Source organism: Mobula birostris, chromosome 5 (genome assembly GCF_030028105.1).
Source record: "Mobula birostris isolate sMobBir1 chromosome 5, sMobBir1.hap1, whole genome shotgun sequence".
In the NCBI taxonomy this organism is placed as follows: Eukaryota; Metazoa; Chordata; class Chondrichthyes; order Myliobatiformes; family Myliobatidae; genus Mobula; species Mobula birostris.
Window position 1 is genome coordinate 75,265,783 of NC_092374.1, and position 26,772 is coordinate 75,292,554.

The 26,772-nt window shown below is 41.4% G+C and overlaps 1 protein-coding gene across 1 annotated transcript in view; it reads left to right on the plus strand.

Annotated features, from left to right (window-relative positions):
• Positions 1-26,772, plus strand: part of LOC140197271 (stabilizer of axonemal microtubules 2-like) — a 100,506-nt gene that overhangs the window by 67,949 nt on the left and 5,785 nt on the right. The window contains exons 2-3 of the mRNA XM_072257193.1: positions 18,997-19,176; positions 23,159-23,361. Of these exons, the coding sequence (XP_072113294.1) occupies positions 18,997-19,176; positions 23,159-23,361 (383 nt within the window). The remainder of the gene's footprint in view (positions 1-18,996; positions 19,177-23,158; positions 23,362-26,772) is intronic.

A 26,772-nucleotide genomic window follows, 5' to 3' on the forward strand; every position in this document is an offset into this window, starting at 1 on the left:
AGTTCCCATCACCAGATTTATGTATAATTTATGCATAATTTATATAGAGTTTATGTTCTGAATATTGTCTGAATCCACAAGCAAGGTTTTTCATTCTACCTATACCTCGCTGTACTTTGCATAAGACAGTAAATGTGACTTGACTTGACCTGACTTAATCCATTCAGTTTCCTGGCCATATCTGGAGCAACAGACTATTTGTTGGAGGAATTGAGTGACTTAAGCAGCATCTGTTGGGGGGGGGGCGCGGGGAGGAATTGTTGATGCTTCTAGTCCTGTTGCAGGGTTTTGACCTGAAATGCCAATAATTCTAATCACACCCCCGACAAATGTTCCTACAAAAGATTGTTTGTGGTCTATAATAGTATCTTCCAGACGAGCATTGCATCTCAGAGCAGTGCAGCACAGTTTAGATCCTTCATTCCATGATGCTGTGTCAATTCTTTAACCTACTCCAAGATCTATCTAACCCTTCCCTCCACATAGATCCTCCATTTTCTTTCATCCATGTACCTATCTAAGAGTCTCTTAAATGTCCCTAATGTATCTGCTTCTACCACCACCCTCAGCATCGGGTTCCCGCCAGCTACCACACTCTGTTAAGAAAAAATCTACCTCTGACATCTCATCTATACTCTCCTCCAAACATCTTAGTTATTCCCCCTTGCATTAGCCATTTCTGCCCTGGGAAAAAAGTTTCTGGCTGTCTACTCTATCTATGCTTCTTATCATCTTGTACACCTCTATCGTCACCTCTCATCCACCTTTGTACCAAAGAGAAAAGCTCTAGATCACTCAACCTATTCTCATAAGACGTGCTGTCTAATCCAGACATCATCCCGGCAAATCTCCTCTGCACTCTCTGTAAAGCTTCCACATTCTCCCTATAATGAGGCACTGAAATTGAACACAATACTAAGGTTACGGTCTAACTAGAATTTCATAGGGATGCAACGTTACCTCGCAGGTTTTGAACTCAAACCCCTGACTGATGAAGGACAAGACACCATGTGTCTTATCCACCCGCTCAGCTTGCACTGCAATTTGAGGGATCTATTGGCATGAACCCCAAGATCCCTTTGTTCTTTCATAGTGTTAAGAATACAGCATTAAGCCCATATTCTGCCTTGAATTTCAACCTTCCAAAGTGAATTACTTCACACTTCTCTGGATTGAACTCCATCTACCACTTCTCAGCCCAGTTCTGCATCCAATCGATGTACTGTTGTAATGCATGATAACCTTCTACACTATTCACACACCACCAATCTTCGTGTCACCTGCAAACTCACTAACACACCCTTCCACTTCCTCATCCAAGTCATTTATCAAAAGTCACAAAGAGCAGGGGTCTCAGAACAGACCCCTGTGGAACACCACTGTTGACTGAACTCTAGGCAGAATACACTCCATCTACTACCACCTTCTGCCTTCTGTGTGCAAGCCAATTCTGAATCTACACAGCCATGTTTTCCTGGATCTTAAGCATCCTGAATTTCTGAATGAGCTTACCTTGCAGAACCTCGTCAAATCGCTTACTAAAATCCATATACACTGTTCTTCCTTCATCAATATATTTCGTCACCTCGCAAAAATAATTAAATCAGGCTCAAGAGGCAAAACCTGCCTTTCACAAAGGAATAATATTTGCCACCTTCCAGTCTTCTGGTACAACTCTTGTGGCTAGTGAGGACGCAATGATGATCAACAAAGTTGCAGCGATCTCTTCTTCACTTCACGTAGTAATCTGTGGTATATTCCTTATGGCCCCAAGGACTTATCTATCCTATGTCCTCGTTGTCCATGGGAGGGGTACTGGAGAATTGGAGGGAGGCGAATGTTGTCCCCTTGTTCAAAAAAGGTAGTAGGGATAGTCCGGGTAATTATAGACCAGTAAGCCTTATGTCTGTAGTGGGAAAGCTATTGGAAAAGATTCGTAGAGATAGGATCTATGGGCATTTAGATAATCATGGTCTGATCAGGGACAGTCAGCATGGCTTTGTGAAGGGCAGATCATGTCAAACAAGCCTGATAGAGTTCTTTGAGGAGGTGACCAGGTATATAGATGAGGGTAGTGCAGTGGATGTGATCTATATGGATTTTAGTAAGGCATTTGACGAGGTTCCACACAGTAGGCTTATCCAGAAAGTCCGAAGGCATGGGATCCAGGGAAGTTTGGCCAGGTGAATTCAGAATTGGCTTGCCTGCAGAAAGCAGAGGATCATGGTGGAGGGAGTACATTCAGATTGGAGGATTGTGACTAGTGGTGTCCCACAAGGATCTATTCTGGGACTTCTACTTTTCGTGATTTTTATTAACGACTGGGATGTCGGGGTAGAAGGGTGGTTTGGCAAGTTTGCAGATGACACAAAGGTTGATGGTGTTGTAGATAGTGTAGAGGAATGTTGAAGATTGCAGAGGGACATTGATAGGATGCAGAAGTGGGCTGAGAAGTGGCAGATGGAGTTCAACCCGGAGAAGTGTGAGGTGGTACACTTTGGAAGGACAAACTCCAAGGCAGAGTACAAAGTAAATGGCAGGATACTTGGTAGTGTGGAGGAGCAGAGGGATCTGGGGTTACATGTCCACAGATCCCTGAAAGTTGCCTCACAGGTGGATAGGGTAGCTAAGAAAGCTTATGGGGTGTTAGCTTTCATAAGTCGAGGGATAGAGTTTAAGAGTTGCGATGTAATTATGCAGCTCTATAAAACTCTGGTTCGGCCATACTTGGAGTACTGTGTCCAGTTCTGGTCGCCTCACTATAGGAAAGATGTGGAAGCATTGGAAAGGGTACAGAGGAGATTTACCAGGATGCTGCCTGGTTTAGAGAGTATGCATTATGATCAGAGATTAAGGGAACTAGGGCTTTACTCTTTGGAGAGAAGGAGGATGAGAGGAGACATGATAGAGGTGTACAAGATAATAAGAGGAATAGATAGAGTGGATAGCCAGCACCTCTTCCCCAGGGCACCACTGCTCAATACAAGAGGACGTGGCTTTAAGGTAAGGGGTGGGAAGTTCAAGGGGGAAGTTCAAGTGTCCCAATGGCCTAATGGTCCAAAATTCATGATGCAAAACATTGTCCCTTTTTCTCTCCCCGCAGCTGCTGCCAACTCAGGTGATCACTTTCAACACTATTCTGCTTTTTGATTTGGATTTTCAGCTTCTGCAGTTTTTTCTCTAATTGGAATTATACTTTTGTCTGCAGATCTTCCCCAAAAAAGGATTCAAAATTCCATTGCAAAGTTTGATGTGTATTCACATTTGACTCCTTCCTAAGCAAGGTCATTTTGATTGGCAGTTTGGGGCACAGGGTTTTAATTAGAATGCTAGTGCTTTCGTCATTCACTTGGATTAAAATATATCTTAGGGGCAAGAGTAGCAAAGGATTACTGCTGATACTAAGCTGCTGGCTTCTAAAACATTGGATCTCAGCTGGGAACAGGGAAAGTGTACTTGTAATAATGTATGTTGCCCCTTAAAATGAGACAACTAAATTGAAATTCCAAATCCCAGCTCCAGGGCATGAGGTTTCAATCTGGTAGCTCTCAATTTAATTGCTTTTGATTGATATCCAATTGGGAATTTTCTCATAATTCCCTGTTTGAACTCTCTCATGCTATTTTAAATAATTATCCTATTTGTTTGTCACCTCTGTGGTCACTAACCTTCACAATCACATTTCTTCATTACATTAGAATTCTCACTTTGATTAGTTTCATGCCCCTCCATTTCTATAATCCCTTTTTAGCTCCATAACCCTCTAATTTATCTGCACTCAACCTTTAAGCCTCTGCCCATTCCTGAATTTGCTTGTCTTACCAGTAAATGGTTTTGGAAGAAAGCACGAGAATGACCCCAACTCTGCAATTTCCTCCTTTAATCTTCTGTCTCTCTGTCCCCCCAAAGCACAAGTGAAAGCTTTTTGAACAACCCTTCGATGACTGTCTCATATGCCCTGATGTGCAAATTCAATCAAATTCACTTCTATAATGCATGTGAAATAATGTGTTTTTGTATATAGTTTATACATGAGTGCAAGTTATTGAGCAGGGAAAGTAACGTAATGAATGTGATCTACAGTTGTAAGGTTCATTGTCAAGTTTGCTTGCACAATGCCTTTGCAATTTCTTACAGTTGTTAGAAATTCTAGTGCAATCTTTACAGTCAACCCTTCGAAGTGCATGTCACAATGTAAGTTCAAAGTTCAAAGAACATTTATTATCAAAGTGTGTATACATTATACAACCTTGAGATTCGTCTCCTTACGGGCAGCTACAAAGCAAAGAAACCCAAGAAAACCCATAAAAAAGACTGTCAAAGACCCAATGTGTTTGAGGGGAAAAAATTGTGCAAACAATAAAAAGTAATAAAATAGCATTTAGAATGGAAGTGAGTCCCTAGACACAAAGGCCAGAGCTGCTGGAGCAGGCCTCAGGCTGAGTCTCAGTTCAGCACAGTGATGAGTAAACATTACAATACCCTTACCAGTGTAAGGGGCGTTGCTTCTGAATGAATGGTGACTGCAGTAATAGGAGGGGGTGAGGGAGCACTCATGGGGATTAGACCTTAAGACCATAAGACATTACAGCAGAATTAGGCCATTCAGCCCATCGAGTCTGTACCACTATTCCATCATGGCTCTCATCCTCTCAACCCTATTCTTCTGCCTTCTCCCCATAACCTTTGACGCCCTTACTAATAAAGAGCCTATCAACTCCTGCTTTAAATTTATCCAGTGACTTGTTCCTCCACAGCTATCTGTGGCAGTGAATTCCACAGATTCGCCAACCTCTGGCTAAAGAAAATCCTCACCTCCGTTCGAAAGGGATAACCTCTCATTCTGAGGTGGTACCCTCTGGTCCTAGACTCCCCCACTATAGGAAACATTCTCTCCACATCCTCACTTATTTAGACCTTTCACTATTCAGTAGGTTTCAAAGAGATTCCTCCCTCTTTCTGCTAATCTCCAGCAAGTACAGGTCCAGAGCCTCCAAACACTCACACATTTACCATTTCATTCCTGGAATGATTCTCATGAACCCCCTCTGGACCCTCTCCAATACCTTTCATAGATAAGGAGCCCAAATCAATATTCCAAGTGCAGCCTGACCAATGCCTTATAAAGTCTCAGCATTATCCCTTTGCTTTTATATCCTAGACCTCTCAAAATGAATGCTAACATCGCATTTTCTTTCCTTACCACTGACTCAACCTGCAAGTTAACCTTTAGGGAATCCTGCACAAGGAATCTCAAGTCCCTTTGCACCTCCGATTTCTGAATTTTCTCCCTTTTTAGAAAATAGTCAAGTTCAAGATCAAGTTTCAAGTTTAAGTTTAATTGTCATTTAACCAGATATGAATATTCCTGAATACAGCCAAACAAGACAACATTACTATAGGGTCAAGGTGCAAGGACACATTACCGGCAGTCATATATAGTAAGTACTCACATTATGAGTTCTGAGGCCCCTCCCACACCCCGCGATGCCACCGCTTGATGCATATAAGTCAACAAATCCACATAGAAAATCAGCAAAAATACAACAACACAGATTATGCCTCTGTATATATATGTATATAGACCAGACTCCCAAGCTTACTGATATCAGCTGTTGGCTGGCCCCTGACGCTTGCTAGGTGACACCACGGCTTTTTGAGGCCTAGTCCTTGTCCCGACCCCGATTCCTGCTAGGCAAAGCTGTGGTTTTGAGGCCCAGTGCTCGCCTATGCAAAACACAAGCAAACAAATATATATGAATGTAGTCCAGACTCGTCAGTCCATTACAAATCTTCAGTCACCACAACTGCACCATGCCACCCCTGGGCAAGCGCAACGGTTCAGAGCCCTCACCTCCATCTATGCCTTAATTAATTCACCAAAGTACATGACCACATGCTTGCCTACATTATACTCCAGTCTCCTAATCTGTCTCAGTCCTTCTGCAGTCTCCATGCTTCCTCAACACTGCCGGCCTCTCCATCTATCTTGGTATCATCTGCAAACTTGGCCACAAAGCCTGATTAGGGAGAACCAGACAAGCGTTTTTTTGTGTATGACTCTCCATGGTTACAGCCAGGTGGCACTGTGCTCTTCTCAGGTCTGACCTTGTTGAAAGTATTTGCATTGCTTTAGCGCTTGTTTGGAATTGTTATTTTTTAACTAAGCAATTAACATGACTTTTTTTTTGTGAAACCATTAAATGATTGATGCTTCAATTACTCTGTGAAGCTGGAGATATGATTGTGAAATTTGACATTAGATCTATTGCCAACTAGATAATTCTTCTCTATGCTTTGCTTAATACTTCAATATTACAAATCCCAAGATGGCCTCTGTCGGTCAGGGTCGACCATGGATGCTGCATCCCAGCTGTCTAGATACGCGAGCCAGGGCAGTACGATATGGAGAGCAAGCTGCTGCCCATGTAGCAATCTCCCCCTCTCCATGCATCTGGTGATAAGGGATCCCCCTCCTGGATGAACTGCCAAGCATGGCTGACGAGTTCCATTTGCCTGAAACAACTGGTTTTAAGGCAGCAGTAACCTGCCTTTACCCCTTCTCCTGTCAGGAGAAACAGTTCCTCTGGGCTTAGTAGCTAAGCCACATGTGAAAGCCAGGAGCTGAACTTGACTGTCAGAGGCTATTTGAGGCACGCACCATTGGGAGCATTTAATAGGTAGTTGGAGTTTGTCCCCATTACCACCCCTGGCTATAACAACCTTAAAGAATTACAAGATGGGTTGGACTTGCACAATGAACAGTAGGGCACTGAGGAGTGCTATGTAACAGGGATCTGGGAATACATATCCACTATTCCTTGAAAGTGGCATAACAGGTAGTTAGGTTCATAAAGAGAGCTTTTGGAACTTTCGCTTCCTAAATCAGAGTATTGAGTACAGGATTTTGGATGTTATGTTGAAGTTGTATAAAACATTGGTGAGGCTTAATTTGGAGTATTTTGTGTAGTTCTGGTCAACCTCCTGCAGGAAAGATATCAATAAGCTTGAAAGAATACAGAAAAAAATTGCAAGGCTGTTGCCACTTCTTGAGGACCTGAATTATAGGAATGTTTGAATAGGTTAGGACTTTTTTCCCTGGATTATTGGAGAATGATGGAGAGTTGATAAAAATATACAGAATTATGAGGGGCATGTAAATGCAAGCAGGCATTTCCCACTGAGTTTGGGTGACACTAGAAGTCATAATTCAAGGGTGAAAGGTGAAATATTTAAGGGGCACCTGAGGGGGACTTCCTGTCAACGAGCTTCCTGGATCAATCAGTGGAAGTGGTGGATGAGGGCTCAATTCCAATATTTAAAGAGAAATCTGGACAAGTACATGGATGGGAGGGATATGGAGTGCTATGATCCCAGTGCAGGTCAATGGGACTAGGTGGAATAATAGTTCTCCATGGTCAAGATGGGTTAAGAGCCTGTTTCCGTGCTGTTGTGCTCTATGCCTCCATGGAATGATTTGGGGACATTCTGGGATTATCTGGGATTATTTACTGTGATTATGTTTATGATATTTTGTAGTTACGATAGATGTTCTTCAATATGTTAGCTTCTTCAGTGAACTTTGTTTGACATCTAATGTATTCCAGTTGAAATTGTTCTTTGTTCAAGGCAGTACGAAAAATCCCTGCAAAACCCTTCATGTTATTACACGTGTTTTACAAATCTTTGAAGAAACTTTATATTAATAATGTGCCTTAATTAAATTCCAGAAAATTGTCTATAAAATATACTGTTTTCTTCATATTTTCATGATGATCATTGAGTATCAAAGACTCTGAAGAACAGCTGAAGAGGTAACTTTGCGTTTATTTCGTGTGTTCCATGTCCCAACTATGTCACTGTAGGGTGGCAATCCAGTTCAGGGTTAAATTAATCATCATCATCAGGTGCCATGCACAGTTTGAACTTTGACTGCCATGGCCCACACACTCCTGTTTCAGGTCAAGAGAATTAATTCATTGATATCATTTCCAGTTCTCTGGCTGATGTCTCCATCATCATTTGTCTTTGTCTTCCTCTTGCTTCTTCCCTTCAATCTTTCCCATAATTACCATGCATTCTAACTCCTCTTTCCTAATCACATGTCCAATGAAGTTACATTGCCTTTTCATGATCTCATACATTATTTCTCTTTTTGTGTTTGCTCTGTTCATGACATCCTTGTTAGATATTCGTTTCATCCATGATATTCTTTGCATCCTCCTCAAAAACCACATCTCTGCTGCTTCAATTCGTTTCCTCATGTTACTAGATATTGTCCAACATTCTGAGCCATATAACATAACTGGATAAACGTAACATTTCAGTACTCTGAGGCGGGTTGTCATGCCTAGTTTAGTACTGGTCAGTATGCTCTTCATTCTTGTAAAGGTGTCTTTTGCCATCCCTATTCTTCTTTTGATGTCCATGTCACACCTGCCATCTGATGTCACCCAGCTTCCTAAGTAGCAAAAGTTCTGTACTTGTTTTATGTCTTCCCCATTTATTCTCAGCCTGCAGATAGGATTCTCCTTCTTTTTGGATATCACCATACATTCTGTCTTTTTGCAGTTGATAGATAGGCCCATTTTTTCTTCAACAACTATATCAATTAAGTTTTGTAGTTCTTCCTCCATACTCGCAATTAACACAGTGTCATCTGCATATCTGAAATTAATTGATGTTTTCACCGCCAACTTTGATTCCAAAGATGTCTCTTATTTTTTGTAATATTGTTTGATTGTACACATTAAATAAATCAGGGGAGAAAACACACCCTTGTCTAACACCTCTCTTGATTTTCGTAAACTGACTCACTTCTCCATCTATTCTTACAGCGGCAGTTTGTTCCCAGTACAGAGTTCTGATTAGGCGGAGGTCTTTCAAATCGAGATCTAGAGTTTTCTGTAATATTTCAAATAACTTATTGTGCTTCACCTTATCAAATGCTTTTGCGTAGTCGGTAAAACAAACAAACAAATCTTTTTGCACTTGAATAGCTCGTTCTGATAGTATCCTTAAGATCAATATTGCATTTCTTGTACCTTTGCCTTTTACAAAACCACATTGTTCTTTACCTATTTCAGCTTGTACCTTACTTTTAGCTCTTGTCATCAAAATTCTTAGAAATATCTTGGTGATATGACTCATTAAACTTATGGTCCTATGTAATTCGCATTCTATTGCTCCAGGTTTCTTAGGAAGAGTGATAAATACTGATTTTTCATCTCTTCTGGTATTATTCCAGTCTCATAAACGTCGTTGATTAAATCAGTAAGTTTTTCAATTCCATAATCTTCAAGGGCAATAATTTGTTCTATTACTAACGCATCAGGACCTGCTGCCTTTCCTTTCTTCATCTTATTTATTGCATTACGAACTTCAGATTTTAAAATATTTGGACTTTCAATGTTTTTCTTAATTTCTGGTTTTTTACCTTGATCGTCTTCAAACAATTCCTCAATTTACTCAGTCCACCTGTTCATAATCTCATCTTTTTCCATGACAATGGTATCGTCCTTTGCTTTCAAACATCCATCTGAAGAACAGAGGAGATCTTTAACAGTGATATTCTTGATTTGTTGATGTAACCTTTTTGGATCAGTAACATGGATTCTTTCAATTTGTTCACATTCCTGGTTTAACCATTCTTCTTCAGCTTTTTGACATAAACTTTTAACTTTTATATCTAAGGACTATATTCTATAGGATTTGCTTTCTTCTGTCTCCTTTCTTCCATTAGATTTTTGATTTCATCTGTCATCCATTTATTCTTGGTGCTTTTTTCTTTTTTAGGAATCACTGACTGCTGATTCTAGCAAGGCATCCTTTAGAGAGTTAAATTTCATTTCTACGTGATTGCTATCATCTTCAACAGATTCTATTTCTAGACTTTGAAATCTATTCCTTACTTCAATTGTAATTTTTTGTCTTAAGTTTTCTTTTTTAATTAATTGCAAGTAGTCAAGGGATTGTTCAGGTTTATGCTTCTTTAGTTTTTTAAGTGTTACTTTTTCATGACATACTACTGGGTTATTTATGGTCACTATTAGTCTGCACCTGAATATGTTTTGCATTGAGTCACTGAGTTTCTAAATTTTTGGTTTACAGTAATAAAGTCAATTTGATTTCTAGTGTTATCACTTGGATTTTTCCAGGTCCACAAGTGTCTTGGATGGATTTTAAAGTAGGTATTCATAATGACCTGATTATTCATCTTGCACCATTCTACCCATTTCTCACCGCTTTCATTTCTTTCCCCTAGTCCAAATTTTCCTATGGTACTTCCATCAGCACCTTGTCCTACTTTAGCATTTAGATCTCCCATGACAATAACAATATCTTGAGATTTGCATCCATTCTTTGCTTGTTCAAGCTGTTCATAGAATTTATTTATATCCTCATTTGTTCCATCTGTTGTTGGTGCATATACCTGTATAATTGCTAAACCAAATGGTTGTCCTCTGAATCTAACAAGGAGCACTCTTTCTGATATTGCCCAATGTCCTAAAACACTTTTTGCCATGTTTTCATCCATAAGAATTCCTACTCCATTAGTATGGGATGTTCCACAAGAATAAATTAGTGTTTTATTTCCATTCTGACATGTTCCAGCACCTATCCCACAAACTTCGCTAATTCCCATGATGTTAATCTTTAGTCTTTCCATTTCATTTATCACATTGTCCAATCTTCCTGCTTGATATAGGGTTCTTACATTCCAAGTGGCAATAATTTTCTTTTGTGTTACTTGAATTTTATGAGCAGTAGCTTGATGACAGTTGGGGATCCCCTGCTGACCAGAATCAACCCTACTGAGCGAAGCATCTTCAGAATTGTTTTGAAGATCCTCTTGACGCTGTTGTTGTGTGATACATTTTGTGAGTTTGGTCATGGTTTTCTTAGCAAATAGATTCTAGGAAACCTAGTATCTAGCAATAGTGGTTTGCTATTGCCTACCGTTGGGTGAACTAAAGAAATCACCATTTCTCTTCCCAAGTGTTCATCCGCCTGTACTATAGCCGTTGACATTTGAGGTCGTAGCTCATCTGCCTTCTCCATCATAAGTTCAGTTACTGAACCTGCCGGATCTGCCGTTGGCCTTTGTTCATATCCTGAGCAGAAACCCTTGCAGGTGCTACCATTCGGGGTCAGAGCGGCCCTGGAAGCAATGAATGACTAAGGGGTAACTCCACCTTACCCAAAACTCTGAAAGTCCCCAATCAGAGCCTCATCACCGGTTGCAGTTTAGAGTCATACCCAGGACCACAGGGTTAAATTAGGGAGTTTATTAGCAGTTGATAGGATAGGATTATGGATTTAAATTTTGTCCCCAGTGCTACTTATGATGTGTTATGTGATCCACACAAGAATATATTAGTAGTAGGCTGCCGTCAATCCCGGGGGATCATGGGTTTGTTCCTCTGGTGGACTGTGTCCTCTCCAGGGTGCAAGCCTGGGTGGGAAGATTTGAAGAACTGGCTGTTGCCCATGTAAAGGGTTCCCCTTCTCCACGTCACTGATGTAGTCCAAGGGAAGGACAAGAGCCAATACAGCTTGGCACCAGTGTCATCACAGAGGTTGCCAGAGTGAAGTTGTAAACAACTTCAAACTGCCTTAGGGACCCCGGCTCCGGATTTCTTCCTCAGGGTTTACTCCCGAAGCCTTTCCCATGGGTGGGTATGGCCGCAAGGCAGCAGAGATTTAAAATCAGAGTTTTACCTCTCCTAGATGGGCTGTCGTCCAAGGCTGATGAGCCCCAGCTGCCCGAATATATTAAACAAATAAATATAAATACAAGTGTAGAACATGAGAAATATTATATCAGAACATGAGAAATAAATGGTTAAGACAAATGTAGGTCCCCTACAGACAGAGACAGGTGAATTGATTATGGGGAGCAAGGACATGGCAGACCAATTGAATAACTACTTTGGTTCTGTCTTCACTAAGGAGGACATAAATAATCTTCCGGAAATAGTAGGGGACAGAGGGTCCAGTGAGATGGAGGAACTGAGCGAAATACATGTTAGTAGGGAAGTGGTGTTGGGTAAATTAAAGGGATTAAAGGCAGATAAATCTCCAGGCCAGATGGTCTGCATCCCAGAGTGCTTAAGGAAGTAGCCCAAGAAATAGTGGATTCATTAGTGATAATTTTTCAAAACTCTTTAGATTCTGGACTAGTTCCTGAGGATTGGAGGGTGGCTAATGTAACCCCACTTTTTAAAAAAGGCGGGAGAGAGAAACCAGGGAATCATAGACCGATTAGCCTGACATCGGTGGTGGGGAAAATGCTAGAGTCAGTTATCAAAGATGTGATAACAGCACACTTGGAAAGCGGTGAAATCATCAGACAAAGTCAGCATGGATTTGTGAAAGGAAAATCATGTCTGACGAACCTCATAGAATTTTTTGAGGATGTAACTAGTAGAGTGGATAGGGGAGAACCAGTGGATGTGGTATATTTGGATTTTCAAAAGGCTTTTGACAAGGTCCCACACAGGAGATTAGTGTGCAAACTTAAAGCACACGGTATTGGGGGTAAGGTATTGATGTGGATAGAAAATTGGTTGGCAGACAGGAAGCAAAGAGTGGGAATAAATGGGACCTTTTCAGAATGGCAGGCAGTGTCTAGTGGGGTACCACAAGGCTCAGTGCTGGGACCCCAGTTGTTTACAATATGTATTAATGACTTAGATGAGGGAATTAAATGCAGCATCTCCAAGTTTGTGGATGACACGAAGCTGGGCGGCAGTGTTAGCTGTGAGGAGGATGCTAAAGGATGCAGGGTGACTTGGATAGGTTATGTGAGTGGGCAAATTCATGGCAGATGCAATTTAATGTGGATAAATGTGAGGTTGTCCACTTTGGTGGCAAAAACAGGAAAACAGATTATTATCTGAATGGTGGCCGATTAGGAAAAGGGGAGGTGCAACGAGACCTGGGTGTCATTATACACCAGTCATTAAAAGTGGGCATGCAGGTACAGCAGGCGGTGAAAAAGGTGATTGGTATGCTGGCATTCATAGCAAGAAGATTAGAGTACAGGAGCAGGGAAGTACCACTGCAGTTGTACAAGGCCTTGGTGAGACCACACCTGGAGTATTGTGTGCAGTTTTGGTCCCCTAATCTGAGGAAAGACATCCTTGCCATAGAGGGAGTACAAAGAAGGTTCACCAGATTGATTCCTGGGATGGCAGGACTTTCATATGATGAAAAACTAGATTGACTAGGCTTATATTCGTTGGAATTTAGAAGATTGAGGGGGGATCTTATTGAAACATAAAATCCTAAAGGGATTGGACAGGCTAGATGCAGGAAGATTGTTCCCGATGTTGGGGAAGTCCAGAACGAGGGGTCACAGTTTGAGGATAAAGGGGAAGCCTCTTAGGACCGAGATTAGGAAAAACTTCACACAGAGAGTGGTGTATCTGTGGATTTCTCTGCCACAGGAAACAGTTGAGGCCAGTTCATTGACTATATTTAAGAGGGAGTTAGATATGGCCCTTGTGGCTAAAGGGATCAGGGGGTATGGAGGGAAGGCTGGTACAGGGTTCTGAGTTAGATGATCAGCCATGATCATACTGAATGACGGTGCAGGATCGAAGGGCCGAATGGCCTACTCCTGCACCTATTTTCTAATGTTTCTATGTTTCTATTATTAGAGTAATTTTCGAGAACATTACAGACCTGTTACAAAGATGATGTCTATTTTAGCTGGTATTTCGATTTGACCTGTTGACCATTACTGAACTATTGGATTGTAACTGATTATTAATAACACTCTACATCTTGTTATTCAAATATCGTATCAAATAAGTTTGCTGATTACACTAAATTGAGTGGAAAAGCAAATGGTGCAGAGGAAGTGGAGAGTCTGCAGAGAGGTATAAATAGCAAGGGTCTAGCAAGTGGAGTACAATGTCAGACCATCCACTTTCAAAGGAGAAAAAAACAGAAGATGAGGTTATTATTTAAATGATGAAAGATTGCAGCTGATGTACAGAGGGACTTGTAAATACCTGTGCATGAATTGCAAAAGGCTGGTTTGCTGATATTCAAGAAAGCAAATGCTGTTAGGTTTTATAACCCTAAAACATTAAATTAATTGAAATGAAAACAAGGAGCCGGGAGATAACCGTGTGTACTTGATTTCTTACTTTACATAAGGCATGCCCATATCACATGGTAGCATCGTGACATATGCAATTCACATTTGTACATACAACTTGTAACAATTATTTAAATAAACAAGATTGCTATATCAAACAATGTATCCACAATATTACTCAAATATTACTGAAATATTAAGTACATAACACTCTGCCCTGCTTAGCTACAAAAGTTCAATTCATTACAGAATGCATCTCAATTATATACACAATATACCATATAATACAACTACTATACAGACAAACAGAGTATAGGCAATTTTTAAATTGCCCTATTCAGGCCTAAAGATTTAATTGCTGTGGAGGCTTTCTTACTTCTGTGAGTTAATGTCTTTCCTGACAAGGGAGATCATTCTGCTTGGCAGGTGAGACTTGCAGCTATGAACCAGTATCAGGTTTTGGGGCCTCAAGTAGGATTGTTGTAGGAGTTGACTCTGAGACTGCAGGAAGTGGTTCTGACAGCGGTAGCCACCTTTCTTTTTCTTCCTTTTTCTTCTAGTTTGTGCAACTTCATTTTGGGAAGGTGCATTTAGTTCACTGGAGTATTTTCTTGTTAATCCCTGTATTGCTCCCTATACAACTTGATCTCGCCTCTTGGTTTCCTCACCCACAACAGCATCTGACACTTCCTCTCCATTGACACCTTTCTTTTTGGCCTTCCATTCATCCAGCAGGGCCTTAGCCTTTGTATCTACTTTTACAAGCAACCTTTGTCTCCCATGCATGCAGAATAGATTCTGGTTCTTCATACTCACAAAAGCTGAATGCTTGTAACTTTCCTGAAGCTCCTTGAACTCCCTTCCAGCTTAGAACAAAGCTACACTTCACAAGTAACTGCCTGATAAAAACATCAGAAGCTTTTTCAAATATGTTGCCTACAAAAACTGTTGTAGTTGGCCGACTGTTTTCATCACTTTCGTGATTCCTCTGAGCAGAATGGTCCTTCCCTGGTCCAATATGCTTTCTAACCAGAGGCACCAACATCTGTTTGCTCTCTGTTGGCCAATGATTCATGGTGTACAGCATGGAGACAGATGTGGCATCATCCAGTAACTTTCTTAATTCACTTTCAATTGACTCTATTGCAGTCGATGTGGCATGCAAATGGTGGATGGATCTCCAATCAAGTTCTAGTAGTCTCAGCCAATCACACTCCACAACACTGGCCTTCTTGTTTTTACCACATACAAGCCCAATGTGACTTGTTGGTTGTTGAATTTTGCTGTTACGAATGTCATTCCCCCAGGAATTATCTTTTCTCCACTGTAAGTTCTTATCTGAATATCTGCAGGCTTCAGTTCAATATCTTTTATCTGCTGTTCAAACTCACTTTGTGGAACAACTGAAACATGTGTTTAATTCCATTTTAATTAGTTTTCCATTCACTTCTGATGTAAGCCATATGGCTTGGCTATTGTTAGTTTTTGCATTATAAATCTTAAGGCTACTTATTCCTGAGTCACTCTCTTCATCGTCTTCAGATTGTTCATCAATATCATGCAGATTATTGCTCTTTCTAAAACTGCAACCTGACTTTTTATCTTTTTCTCTTCTCTGTACCATCCATTTATTTTTGTATGCCTGACATACTCCTTGTTTAGGTCCTATTTTGTTGCATTTTCTGCAAGTTTCACCTTTAAACTTGAATTGATCTGGTGTATGTGATCCCTTGCCACAACAAAAATACAATTTGTTTGGCCAGGCCACCTTCTGTTTAGATGTTCCAATTTCGTTCATGCTTACTTTCCTTCTTGACTGCAACTCAATTGTGTCTCTGTCTGCTGTTTCTATTAGTACAGCTATTTCAACTGCTTGTTTAAATATAAGTTGTGCTTCAGTGAGGAGCTGTTTTTGAATGCTTTATTGTAAGACTGCACAAACTAACCAATCTCTCAGTGCACATTAAGCCTATAATTGACAGTGCTGGGACAATTTCTTCAGTTCAGCCACATAAGCTAAAATGGAGCCACCCGCCCCCCCCAATTCCGCTTATAGAACCTAAAGTGTTCTGTGATCAACAATGATTTTGGTTCAAAATGTTCTTGCATTACATTCACAAATATCAGCAAAACTCATTTCAGCTGGTTTAGTTAGAACAGTTAAATTTCTAAGCAAACTGTATGCCTTTAAATCCAATACTCTCTGTTACTTATTTCTCATTTGCTATTCCATTTGCTTTAAAATACTGCTCAATTAGCTGAACAGATATATTCCAGAATGTGCTATGTAATCGAATGCTTCAATTTTTCCGATGTAGCCAACTATTTCTGCTCTTTTTTATGATTATTATCACCTGGTACACAGTGTTCATGAAAAGATGAATTCTTCTATTTTCTGCTTTTTTTCTTTTAAACTCCACCATTTCTCTCTCTTCCACAGGTAGGTAGTCATCATGAGTTTGTTTTTAAAAATACCTCGTCACCATTGTTCTAACTTGTAACTCCAAATCATTACATGAATTGAAATGAAAACAAGAAGCCGGGAGAGAAACTTGTGTACTTGTTTTTTTAACTTTAAGCGATTCATGCCCAATTCATGTATTTTTGCATATAACGTGTAATGAATTATTTAATCAAACAATATATTTGCAATATTTCGCAAATGCTACTGAAATATTCACGATACTCACTGGATTCAGAAGAATGAGAGGGGATCTTTTAGAATCATAAAATTATGAAAGGGTTAGGTAAGTCAGAGGTAAGAAAATTGTTCCCACTGGTAAGTGAGACAAGAACTAGGGACATAGCTTCAAGATCTGGGGGAATAGATTTAGGACAGAAGTGAGGAGGTATTGTTTTTCCCAGGGAGTATTAAATGCCGAATTTCTGCTTCATTAAATATATTTAGGACACAGTTAGAAAGTCTGTTGCACAGCAGGGGAATTAAGGGTTATGGGGAAAATGCAGGGATGTGGAGCTGATTCCACGGCCTGATCAGCTATAATATAACATATATATATATATGTAATTAAATAAGTAGTGCAAAAAAGGAAACAAAAAATAAAATAGGACATAATGAAATGACTGTAAAGGCCTTACAGTGTAGGATCATGATGTCACTGAGTCTAAAAGTATGGATAATGGAAATAAGATATGCATGATACAAAGAGAATGTGTGTGAATTACATTATTAGAAACATTTTGGATTAAATAGATTAAATATTCCCTTTAATTTATTTCTGTTTATCTTTGAGGTGAGCCTAACTAGCAATAATAGATTGAAAAGTGTAAAATTGAATGTTTAGTTTGAAGGCATCCGTTAGTCTCGCGAGACCATGGATCTGCACCTGGAAAGTCTTCATTCTCCAGGGCACAGGCCTGGGCAAGGTTGTATGGAAGACTGGCAGTTGCCCATGCTGCAAATCTCCCCTCTCCATGACACTGATGTTGTCCAAGGGAAGGGTATTAGGACCCATATAGCTTGGCACCAGTGTTGTCGCAGAGCAATGTGTGATTAAGTGCCTTGCTCAAGGACACAACACATTCCCTCGGCTGGGGCTCGAACTCACGACCTTCAGGTAGCTAGTCCAAAGCCTTAACCATTTGGCCACATGCTCACACGAATATTTAGTATGTTCTGATATTAAGTAGATCAATTTTTGTTTTATATATAAAAAAACATAGTCACAAAATAATCTAATCAGGGTAAAGGTTCCTCTTTTAGGAATTGATTTGAACTATTCCTAAAAATACATTTGAACAGTTAACATTACCACCATCAATCAAGTTGGATTGGTGGAGTTACATTTAATGAGTATTAAATTGCTATAAATTCCTTTTATCATCCAAGAAATGAGAATTATCATTGCTATTTTACTTGCCCTCCAGGAATTGGGATTCATTTTTTTTAGAAGAGGTCATGAAGGCACATTGACATTAACTGGACATTCAGCTGCCATGTTCACTAACTGATAAACTTGTGAAGCAGGATCAGGAACAAGCCCTTGGCTCTTTTCACTCTCCTTCTCTCTTTCTCCCACACCCATTCTCTCTTTTATTCTTTTTCATCACTGCTCTTTCACACAGAGTAATTGCAATTTAGAACTTCAATGGTTCAATTTAGTATCAAAGAGTGTATACAGTATATAATCTGAAATTCTTACTCTTTGCAGACATCCACAAATCAGAAAAAAACAAAAGAATAAATGACAGAAAATGTTAGAACCCCAAAGCCCCCTCCCCCTCCCACGCACATGCAGCAACAAAAGCATCAACCCTTCCCCACTTGCTCCATCACCCACCATGCAAGCAATAGCAAAGCATCCAGAGACCATCAAAACTATTGCTCATCCCAACATTTCACCATCTTATCTAGTGAGAGAGAGAGAGATGTCACTCATACACCAACGAGAGGGGAGACCAACAGTTCACTGTTTCGATGTTACAACCTACTGCGTTGCTTGTCCGAGTTCCCCAACTCGAGGACCCACTGCAAATGCCAATTACTGCTATATCCATTGTTCATTTTGAATTTGAATGTAATAGAATTTTATTAACTCCTTGAGAGTTTTGATTAAAGCTCATCAACCTGAGACATTGAATCTATTTCTTTCTCATCAGCTGCTGCCGGATCTGCTGAAACTTCTCAGCATTCTTTGCTTCGGAAGCTGCTGCAAAAGTTAGCATTGCATTATACAAACGTAGATCAACCATTATGCAGTCGAGGTTGAATTTCTTTTCTTTGCCCACATTTCTCTATCTAGCGTGGAAGAACAATGAATACATATCTTTTGAAATTCAAAGAGCAGTGGAGATTATTAAGCTGAAAAAGTAGTGACTTTTTGTGTATTACTTCTGACTTGAGCTTGAATGTTGTCTCGTCATAGGCGCCATCGCTGTCCGCACCTTCCCACTGCAACCTACGAAAAGATTAACAAACCATGCTTAATTACTGAGTATGTGGAGAAATTTGCTCCGTATGGAATCATTCAGCCTAGAGAATCCTACAGACCACGAGAAGGCTATCAGCGGCACCCAGGCAAGATGGAAACCATGACCACATTCAGGTAGTATCTACTCCAGATGAGAATTCATAAATCCTCATTACAATGTGCAGTACAGAGGCAGGGGGAGGGGGGAATTAAATACATTTTCAGTTTCAACTATTTTTGTTCTCATCCTATAAATCAGTGGGATATGAAGTGATGGAAATCAAACATTTATAATTTACTTCTGGAATTTATGGCATGCAATTTAAATGGAAGTTTGAATATTATTAACCAAATTTGTTACTGTTCTGCAGCATCAATATATTCGTGAATACTGAACATATTGCTGCTCTTCATTTTAGTTCCCTTTCTATTAGGCAATGAGGCAGAACAAAATCTGAATGGTTAGCATATATGTGTATAGTGGCTGCACCAGAAACTACAGATGCTGGAATATGGAGCAAAAAAGCAAACTGACAGAGGAACCCAGTGGACTGAGTAGCGTCTGTGGTCTCAGAGGAATGGTTGAGGCTCAGTTGACCTGTAACCCAATAATATGACATTGAACTTTTGAACTTCAGGTGACGAACACCTCCTGTTTTCCTTTCCCACCCCTACTGCTCCACCGAAGCTCTCTCTTCCTTTGTTTACCCTTCCCAGTTCCCATTCCTGTTTTCCTTGCCATGTGGTTCCATCTGCCCATCATTCCTCCTCTCACAGGTTTCCTTCAACAATCCACCTGATTATTTTCCTTAACTGGTTCCACCTGTCATTCACCAGGCCCTGTCTCAAAACGCCCCCCGCTGGCCATCATCCCCTGCTTTACCTGGTTCTACTGTCATCCACCTCTGCCGGCTGGTGGCGTAGTGGCATCAGCACTGGACTTCCGGGCGGAACGTCCCGAGTTCAAATCCAGCTGGCTCCCGTGCACGCTTTCCATCCATGCTGGGTCCAGCTAGCAACTTGATCTCATAAAAAAGAAATTGCCTGCTACAGAAACATCAACAGCAAAAAGTTGATGGCCTATGCTGTCTTGTGAGTTTAAAGGCAATTTCTCTCTTCATTTCTCTTCACTGTCATCCACCAGGCCCTGTCTCACCCCCCCACCATGTCACCTCTTTATGCTGGCTGCAGTTCATCTATGCATACAGTCCCAATGCTGGATCTTCTCTGAAAACTCAACGGTCTCTCTGCCTCCCCAGATACTGGTTAACCTGCTGTTGTCTCTTGCACCTTCTTTGCATACTATTCCTGTAGTTTTTGACAGTAAGTGCACTGGGGATGTAGTATGTATTATGTGTTTTAAATTGTAGCTATTTGCCAGAATTATGTCAGGGCATCTTTTCCTGAAGAGTATAAAATATTTTCTTTGCCAGGAGAATGGGTTCAGGAGCATTGTGCAGAGACCATGGCCTGTGAAAGCCCCTGGATTGTGCAGGATTCATTTTATTGTAACTTCAGGCCAGCAACATTGTGGACTGTTCATTATAGAGCCAGAGGTGTTTCCAAGAGCCTAGGACCAGGGATCACAGGCTCAAAATACAAGGACTCCCCTTTAAAACAAAGTTTAGGAGGAATTTCTTTAGCCAGAGGGTGGTGAATCTGTGGAATTCATTGCCACAGATAGTGGTGGAAATCAAATCATGGGTATATTCAAAGTGGAGGTGATAGTTTCTTCACTAGTGAGGGTGTCAAAACTAAAGGGAGAAGGCAGGAGAATGGAGTTGAGAGGGAAAATAAACCAGCCATGATTGAATGGCGGAGCAGACTCAATGGACTGAATGACTTAATTCTGCACCTATGTCTTGCAGTATAAGACCATAAGTCCATAAGATATAGGAGCAGAATTAGGCCATTCAGCCCATAAAGTCTGTTCTGACATCTCATCATGGCTGATGCAATTTTCCTCTCAGCCTCAATCTCCTTGCCTTCTCCCCATATCCCGTCATGCTCTGACTGATCAAAAATCTATCAACTCCTGCCTTAAATATACTTAAAGACTTGGCCTCCACAGCCACCTGTGGCAACAAATTCCACAGATTCACCACCCTCTGGCTAAAAGAATTCCTGCTCATCTCCATTCTAAAAGGATGCCACTCTATTCTGAGGCTGTGTCCTCTGGTCATTGACTCTCTCACCATAAGAAACATCCTCTCCACATCCACCCTTTCAATATTCGATAAGTTTCAATTATGTCATCCCTCATTCTTCTGAATTGCAGTGAGTACAGGCACAGAGCGATCAAATGCTCTTCATATGACAAGCCCTTCAATCCCGGAATCATTTTTGTGAACTTAATGTATGAATCTATTTCTTTTAGAGGAATGACCCGACCCTGCCCCTCCTCCCTTAGCCCTACATATTGATTTGTTGTCTGCACATGCACATTGACCTGTTGACTAGGCAAACGATTTCTCTCTCTCTCTCTCACTCTCACTCTCATAATGCTGGCTTTGATGTGCTAATCCCATCCATTGCAACAACCCCTCCACTAAAAACGTTGGCTTGTCCCCATCCCTTCTTGCCCCACTTCTTACATAATCTGACCCATGCTTACCTTCCAGGGATCGTCATCAGAAGAGGAGGATCCATCAAATACAAATGTCTTTGCCTGGCTAAATTTTGGTTGTTAAACAGCTGGTGCCCTGCTACTGGCCGACTGCATTCTAGCATGGCCTTCAGTGGAGAGCTCTACCTGTCTGTAGTTGTGATGGGAATCTGTGGTGCTGGAAATCCCCCCACCTCACCACTATTCCTCCCCAAGCTGCTAGGGTTGGGGATTCCAGCAGTGGCTGATTGTAATTTGGTTAGGAGTCAGCAGTTCAAGTTCAAGTTCATATTTGTGCCATTTAACTATACATGAATACCCATGAATCCAGCCAGATGAAACAGCGTTACTCCTGGGTCAAGGTGCAAAGTACAGTACCAAGAATCTCTCTCTCTCTCACACACACACACACATACACACACACACACACGCACACACACACACACGCACACACACACACAAACACACACACACACACACACACACGCAAACACACACACACGCAAACACACACACACACACACACAAGCACACACACGCACACACACACGCGCACACACACACACACGCACACACACACACACGCACACACACACACACACGCGCACACACGCACACACACACACACACACACACACGCACACACACACACACACGCACACACACACACACAAAACACACGACACATATAAGATAGCAAGCACGTATAAGATATCAGTAATATACAGTCACTCAAAAAAAATACAGTCCAAGACCCTGAGTCCATGAGTGTTGCAGCAGTCTACAGCTGAACAAAATACACCTTCTCTCCTATCTCGTGAACACTGGGAGGCTGCACCAACTCCAGCTTGGATGCCGCAGCACGTTGCCTCCGGCACCCCAGTGGTGCGCACTGACTCCATCGCCTCTGCCCTGGGCGGCTGTAAACAGGCGATGCCACAGCTTGAGGCTGAGTCCTCGGTCCGACCCAGGCCATGCAACTCTCCCGCCGAGCCACCAATAAATCAGTGAATCGGACTTCCAGCATTCCACATTAACAATGTCAAACAGTGTCTTGTGATCAGAAGAAAAACGATTAAGACGATCACTTGCTGTTAGACTACACACCCCCTTTGTGAACTGACACCTCTCTGACCCAGGCAGCAGCACGAGGAGTTGCTGGGAGTCTCTAGTTCCTGGGGTGTGCTGGGGTCAGGGGCAGGGATCTTCCCCTCCACTTCCTTATCATTAGTTTTGTCTTTCAAATAATTTTTTCTCCCCATCACAATTTTGGCTTTTGCGCTTGTTTGTGCTTGGATTAATCACATCATTTAGATAGGAATCTCTAGCAACGTGCAATGCAGGCTTCTGTACAGAATGATTACAACATGTCTTGTCAAAGCAAAACAAGAAGTGTTGTTAATTGTTGGTGCTTAGCATCGTTTGTGCAGATAAAGGAGGAAATCAGACCCCCATTGGCTCTTTGCACCAGTTATAAATGGTAACTTTGAGCATATTCTCCCCCCTCCACAGAGCAGATTTTATTCCACATGAAATACAGCCTAGGCCGATGATAATAACTGAAGAATTCAGGCAACCCCACGAGGCTATGAATCTGGATACTACTTACAAACGGGATTTTAACCTCCATCCAATCCAGTCAGTCCCGCCAGCACGGCCAGCAGAGCAAACGCATGGCTCCACAGCAAAGATGCTGACAATTCCAACTTACAAAGGTAAGTCATCCTCATCGTTATTCAGCAGGTAAAACCTCACTGCTGAAATTATTTGTGTGTGTGCAGCAACACGTACAATCTGTATGTGTGTGTACGAGCATGCATCTGCATCGGTGCACACACTTGTGTGATGCATTTGTGCATCTGAGCTGGTTTGTCGGTGCATGATTTGCCATGTCTCAGTATATGATAGTGATTGTTTACATAAATGCAGTGTACAGATTGATGATGCAGTATGAATCTATTTGTTGCACTTGAATGTTCTGCATGTGTGTACATGATTATCAGTGAATGTGGGGTGCAATATACTTGACTGTATATTGGGAGAAGGCGCATGTATGCTGTTTTGTGTGATAGTGCCTTTGAAAACCTGTAAGAGGACTAAGTGGGATAGAGTTTCTCAAAAGTATTCAGGAAAGTTTCTTTAACCAGAACATAGATGTCCCAATGAGAGAGTGCGATATTTGATCTCCTATTAGGGAATGAGACAGGGATGGTGACAGAAGTTTGTGCAGGGGATTGCTTTGCATCTTTTCATCATAATGCCATTAGTTTCTATAATCACCACTATTTTGTATAATAATCTTGTAAAAACCAGTTCCTCCTGCAGAGCATCTGGCAGTGCTAAAGGAGGCCAGTTTTTCCTTGAAAGTGGTAATGTGGACTTCTAGCCCACTTTTCCTCCATTTCCTCTCTGATACTTTGCATGACCTCTTGGGTTTGAGAACAAAATTCGGGTTATTTTACCAAGTGATTTGTTTCTAACCATATGGGGCCACTGTGTTTAATACGTACAGTATTTGTCAAGTTATTGTTGAATGAATCAACCATTTCATTTACTGAGCAGGTTTAGGTGGCATGGGTCGGATAAACTAGCCAGCTCCGAGAATTTGAATTCCTTTGCAGCATCAAGAAGCCATTTTTAACTGTAATTTCTTTCATGGTCATGGTTACAGGCAACAAAAGATACACAAAAATAGTCAGTGATTGTGGTTTCAGACAGAGAGACATTACTTGGTCATTACTAAATCAAGTTGAGTGGTGGGCTCAGTGACGTGCTGGGTAAGTTCTAGGCTGTCATAGAGCTTGCAATTGAGAGATCATTAATATGAATATTGAAATCACCAGCGATGACAATTCTGTCATAGTTCGATATAATAGAAGATAAGAATTCTGAGAGAAAGCAGGCATTGGATATAGGAAGGCAATAAATGGTAACAAAGAGGACAGGATTTGTACCACAACCTTTAAATGTATGCACCTCAAAACTTGAAAAACTGTTGACAGACAGTAGATTGTACCTCAAATTCTTTTTGAACATGGTGGCAAGCCTGCCACCTCATCCACTAGGCCTTGGTACACTGAAACTGTCAAGAGTCAGGGGACACAGTTCAGATAACTGGCTTTAACTAGGTCTCAGTTAAGAACATAAAATCAAGGTCTGTAGAGGTAATACAATCATTTATGATAAAAGAATCAGAGAGGACAGGAAAATTTTTAATTGGGGAAGGGCAAATTATGAGGCTAGAACTTGCGGGTGTGAATTGGGATGATGATTTTGCAGGGAAATGTACTATGGATATGTGTCGATATTTAGGGATCTCTTGCAGGATGTTAGGGATAAATTTGTCCCGGTGAGGAAGATAAAGAATGGTAGGGTGAAGGAACCATGGATGACAAGTGAGGTGGAAAGTCTAGTCAGGTGGAAGAAGGCAGCATACATGAGGTTTAGGAAGCAAGGATCAGATGGGTCTATTGAGGAATATAGGGTAACAAGAAAGGAGCTTAAGAAGGGGCTGAGGAGAGCAAGATGGGGGCATGAGAAGGCCTTGGTGAGTAGGGTAAAGGAAAACCCCAAGGCATTCTTCAATTATCTGAAGAACAAAAGGATGACTGGAGTGAAGACAGGACTGATTAGAGATAAAGGTGGGAAGTTGTGCCTGGAGGCTGTGGAAGTGAGCGAGGTCCTCAATGAATACTTCTCTTCGTTATTCACCAATAAGAGGGAACTTGATGATGCTGAGGACAATATGTGTGAGGTTGATGTTCTGGAGAATGTTGATATTAAGGGAGAGGAGGTGTTGGAGTTGTTAAAATACATTAGGATGGATAAGTCCCCGGGGCCTGACGGAATATTCCTCAGGCTGCTCCACGAGGTGGGAGAAGAGATTGCTGAGCCTCTGGCTAGGATCTTTATGTCCTCGTTGTCCACAGGAATGGTACCGGAGGATTGGAGGGAGGCAAATGTTGTCCCCTTGTTCAAAAAAGGTAGTAAGGATAGTCCGGGCAATTATAGACCAGCGAGCCTTATGTCTGTGGTGGGAAAGCTGTCAGAAAAGATTCTTAGAGATAGGATCTATGGGCATTTAGAGAATCATGGTCTGATCAGCATGGCTTTGTGAAGGGCAGATTGCGCCTAACAAGCCTGATAGAGTTCTTTGAGGAGGTGACCAGGCATATAGATGAGGGTAGTGCAGTGGATGTGATCTACATGGATTGTAATAAGGCATTTGACAAAGTTCCACATGGTAGGCTGATTCAGAAAGTCAGAAGGCATGGGATCCAGGGAAGTTTGGCCAGGTGGATTCAGAATTGCCTTGCCTGCAGAAAGCAGAGGGTCGTGGTGGAGGGAGTACATTCAGATTGGAGGGTTATGACTAGTGTTGTCCCACAAGAATCGGTTCTGGGACATCTACTTTTTGTGATTTTTATTAACGACCTGGATGTGGGGGTAGAAGGGTGGGTTGGCAAGTTTGCAGACAACGCAAAGGTTGGTGATGTTGTGGATAGTGTAGAGGATTGTCGAAGATTGCAGAGAGACATTGATAGGATGCAGAAGTGGTCTGAGAAGTGGCAGATGGAGTTCAATCCGGAGAAGTGTGAGGTGGTACACTTTGGAAGGACAAACTCCAAGGAAGAGTACAAAGTAAATGGCAGGATACTTGGTAGTGTGGAGGAGCAGAGGGATCTGGGGGTACATATCACAGATCCTTGAAAGTTGTCTCACAGGTAGATAGGGTAGTTGAGAAAGCTTATGGGGTGTTAGCTTTCATAAGTCGAGGGATAGAGTTTCAGAGTCGCGAGGTAATGATGCAGCTCTATAAAACTCTGGTTAGGCCACACTTGGAATACTGTGTCCAGTTCTGGTCGCCTCACTATAGGAAGGATGTGGAAGAATTGGAAAGCGTACAGAGGAGACTTACCAGGATGCTGCCTGGTTTAGAGATATGCATTATGATCAGAGATTAAGGGAGCTAGGGCTTTACTCTTTGGAGAGAAGGAGGATGAGAGGAGACATGATAGAGGTATGCAAGATATTAAGAGGAATAGATACAGTGGACAGCCAGCACCTCTTCCCCAGGGCACCACTGCCCAATACAAGAGGACATGGCTTTAAGGTAATGGGTGGGA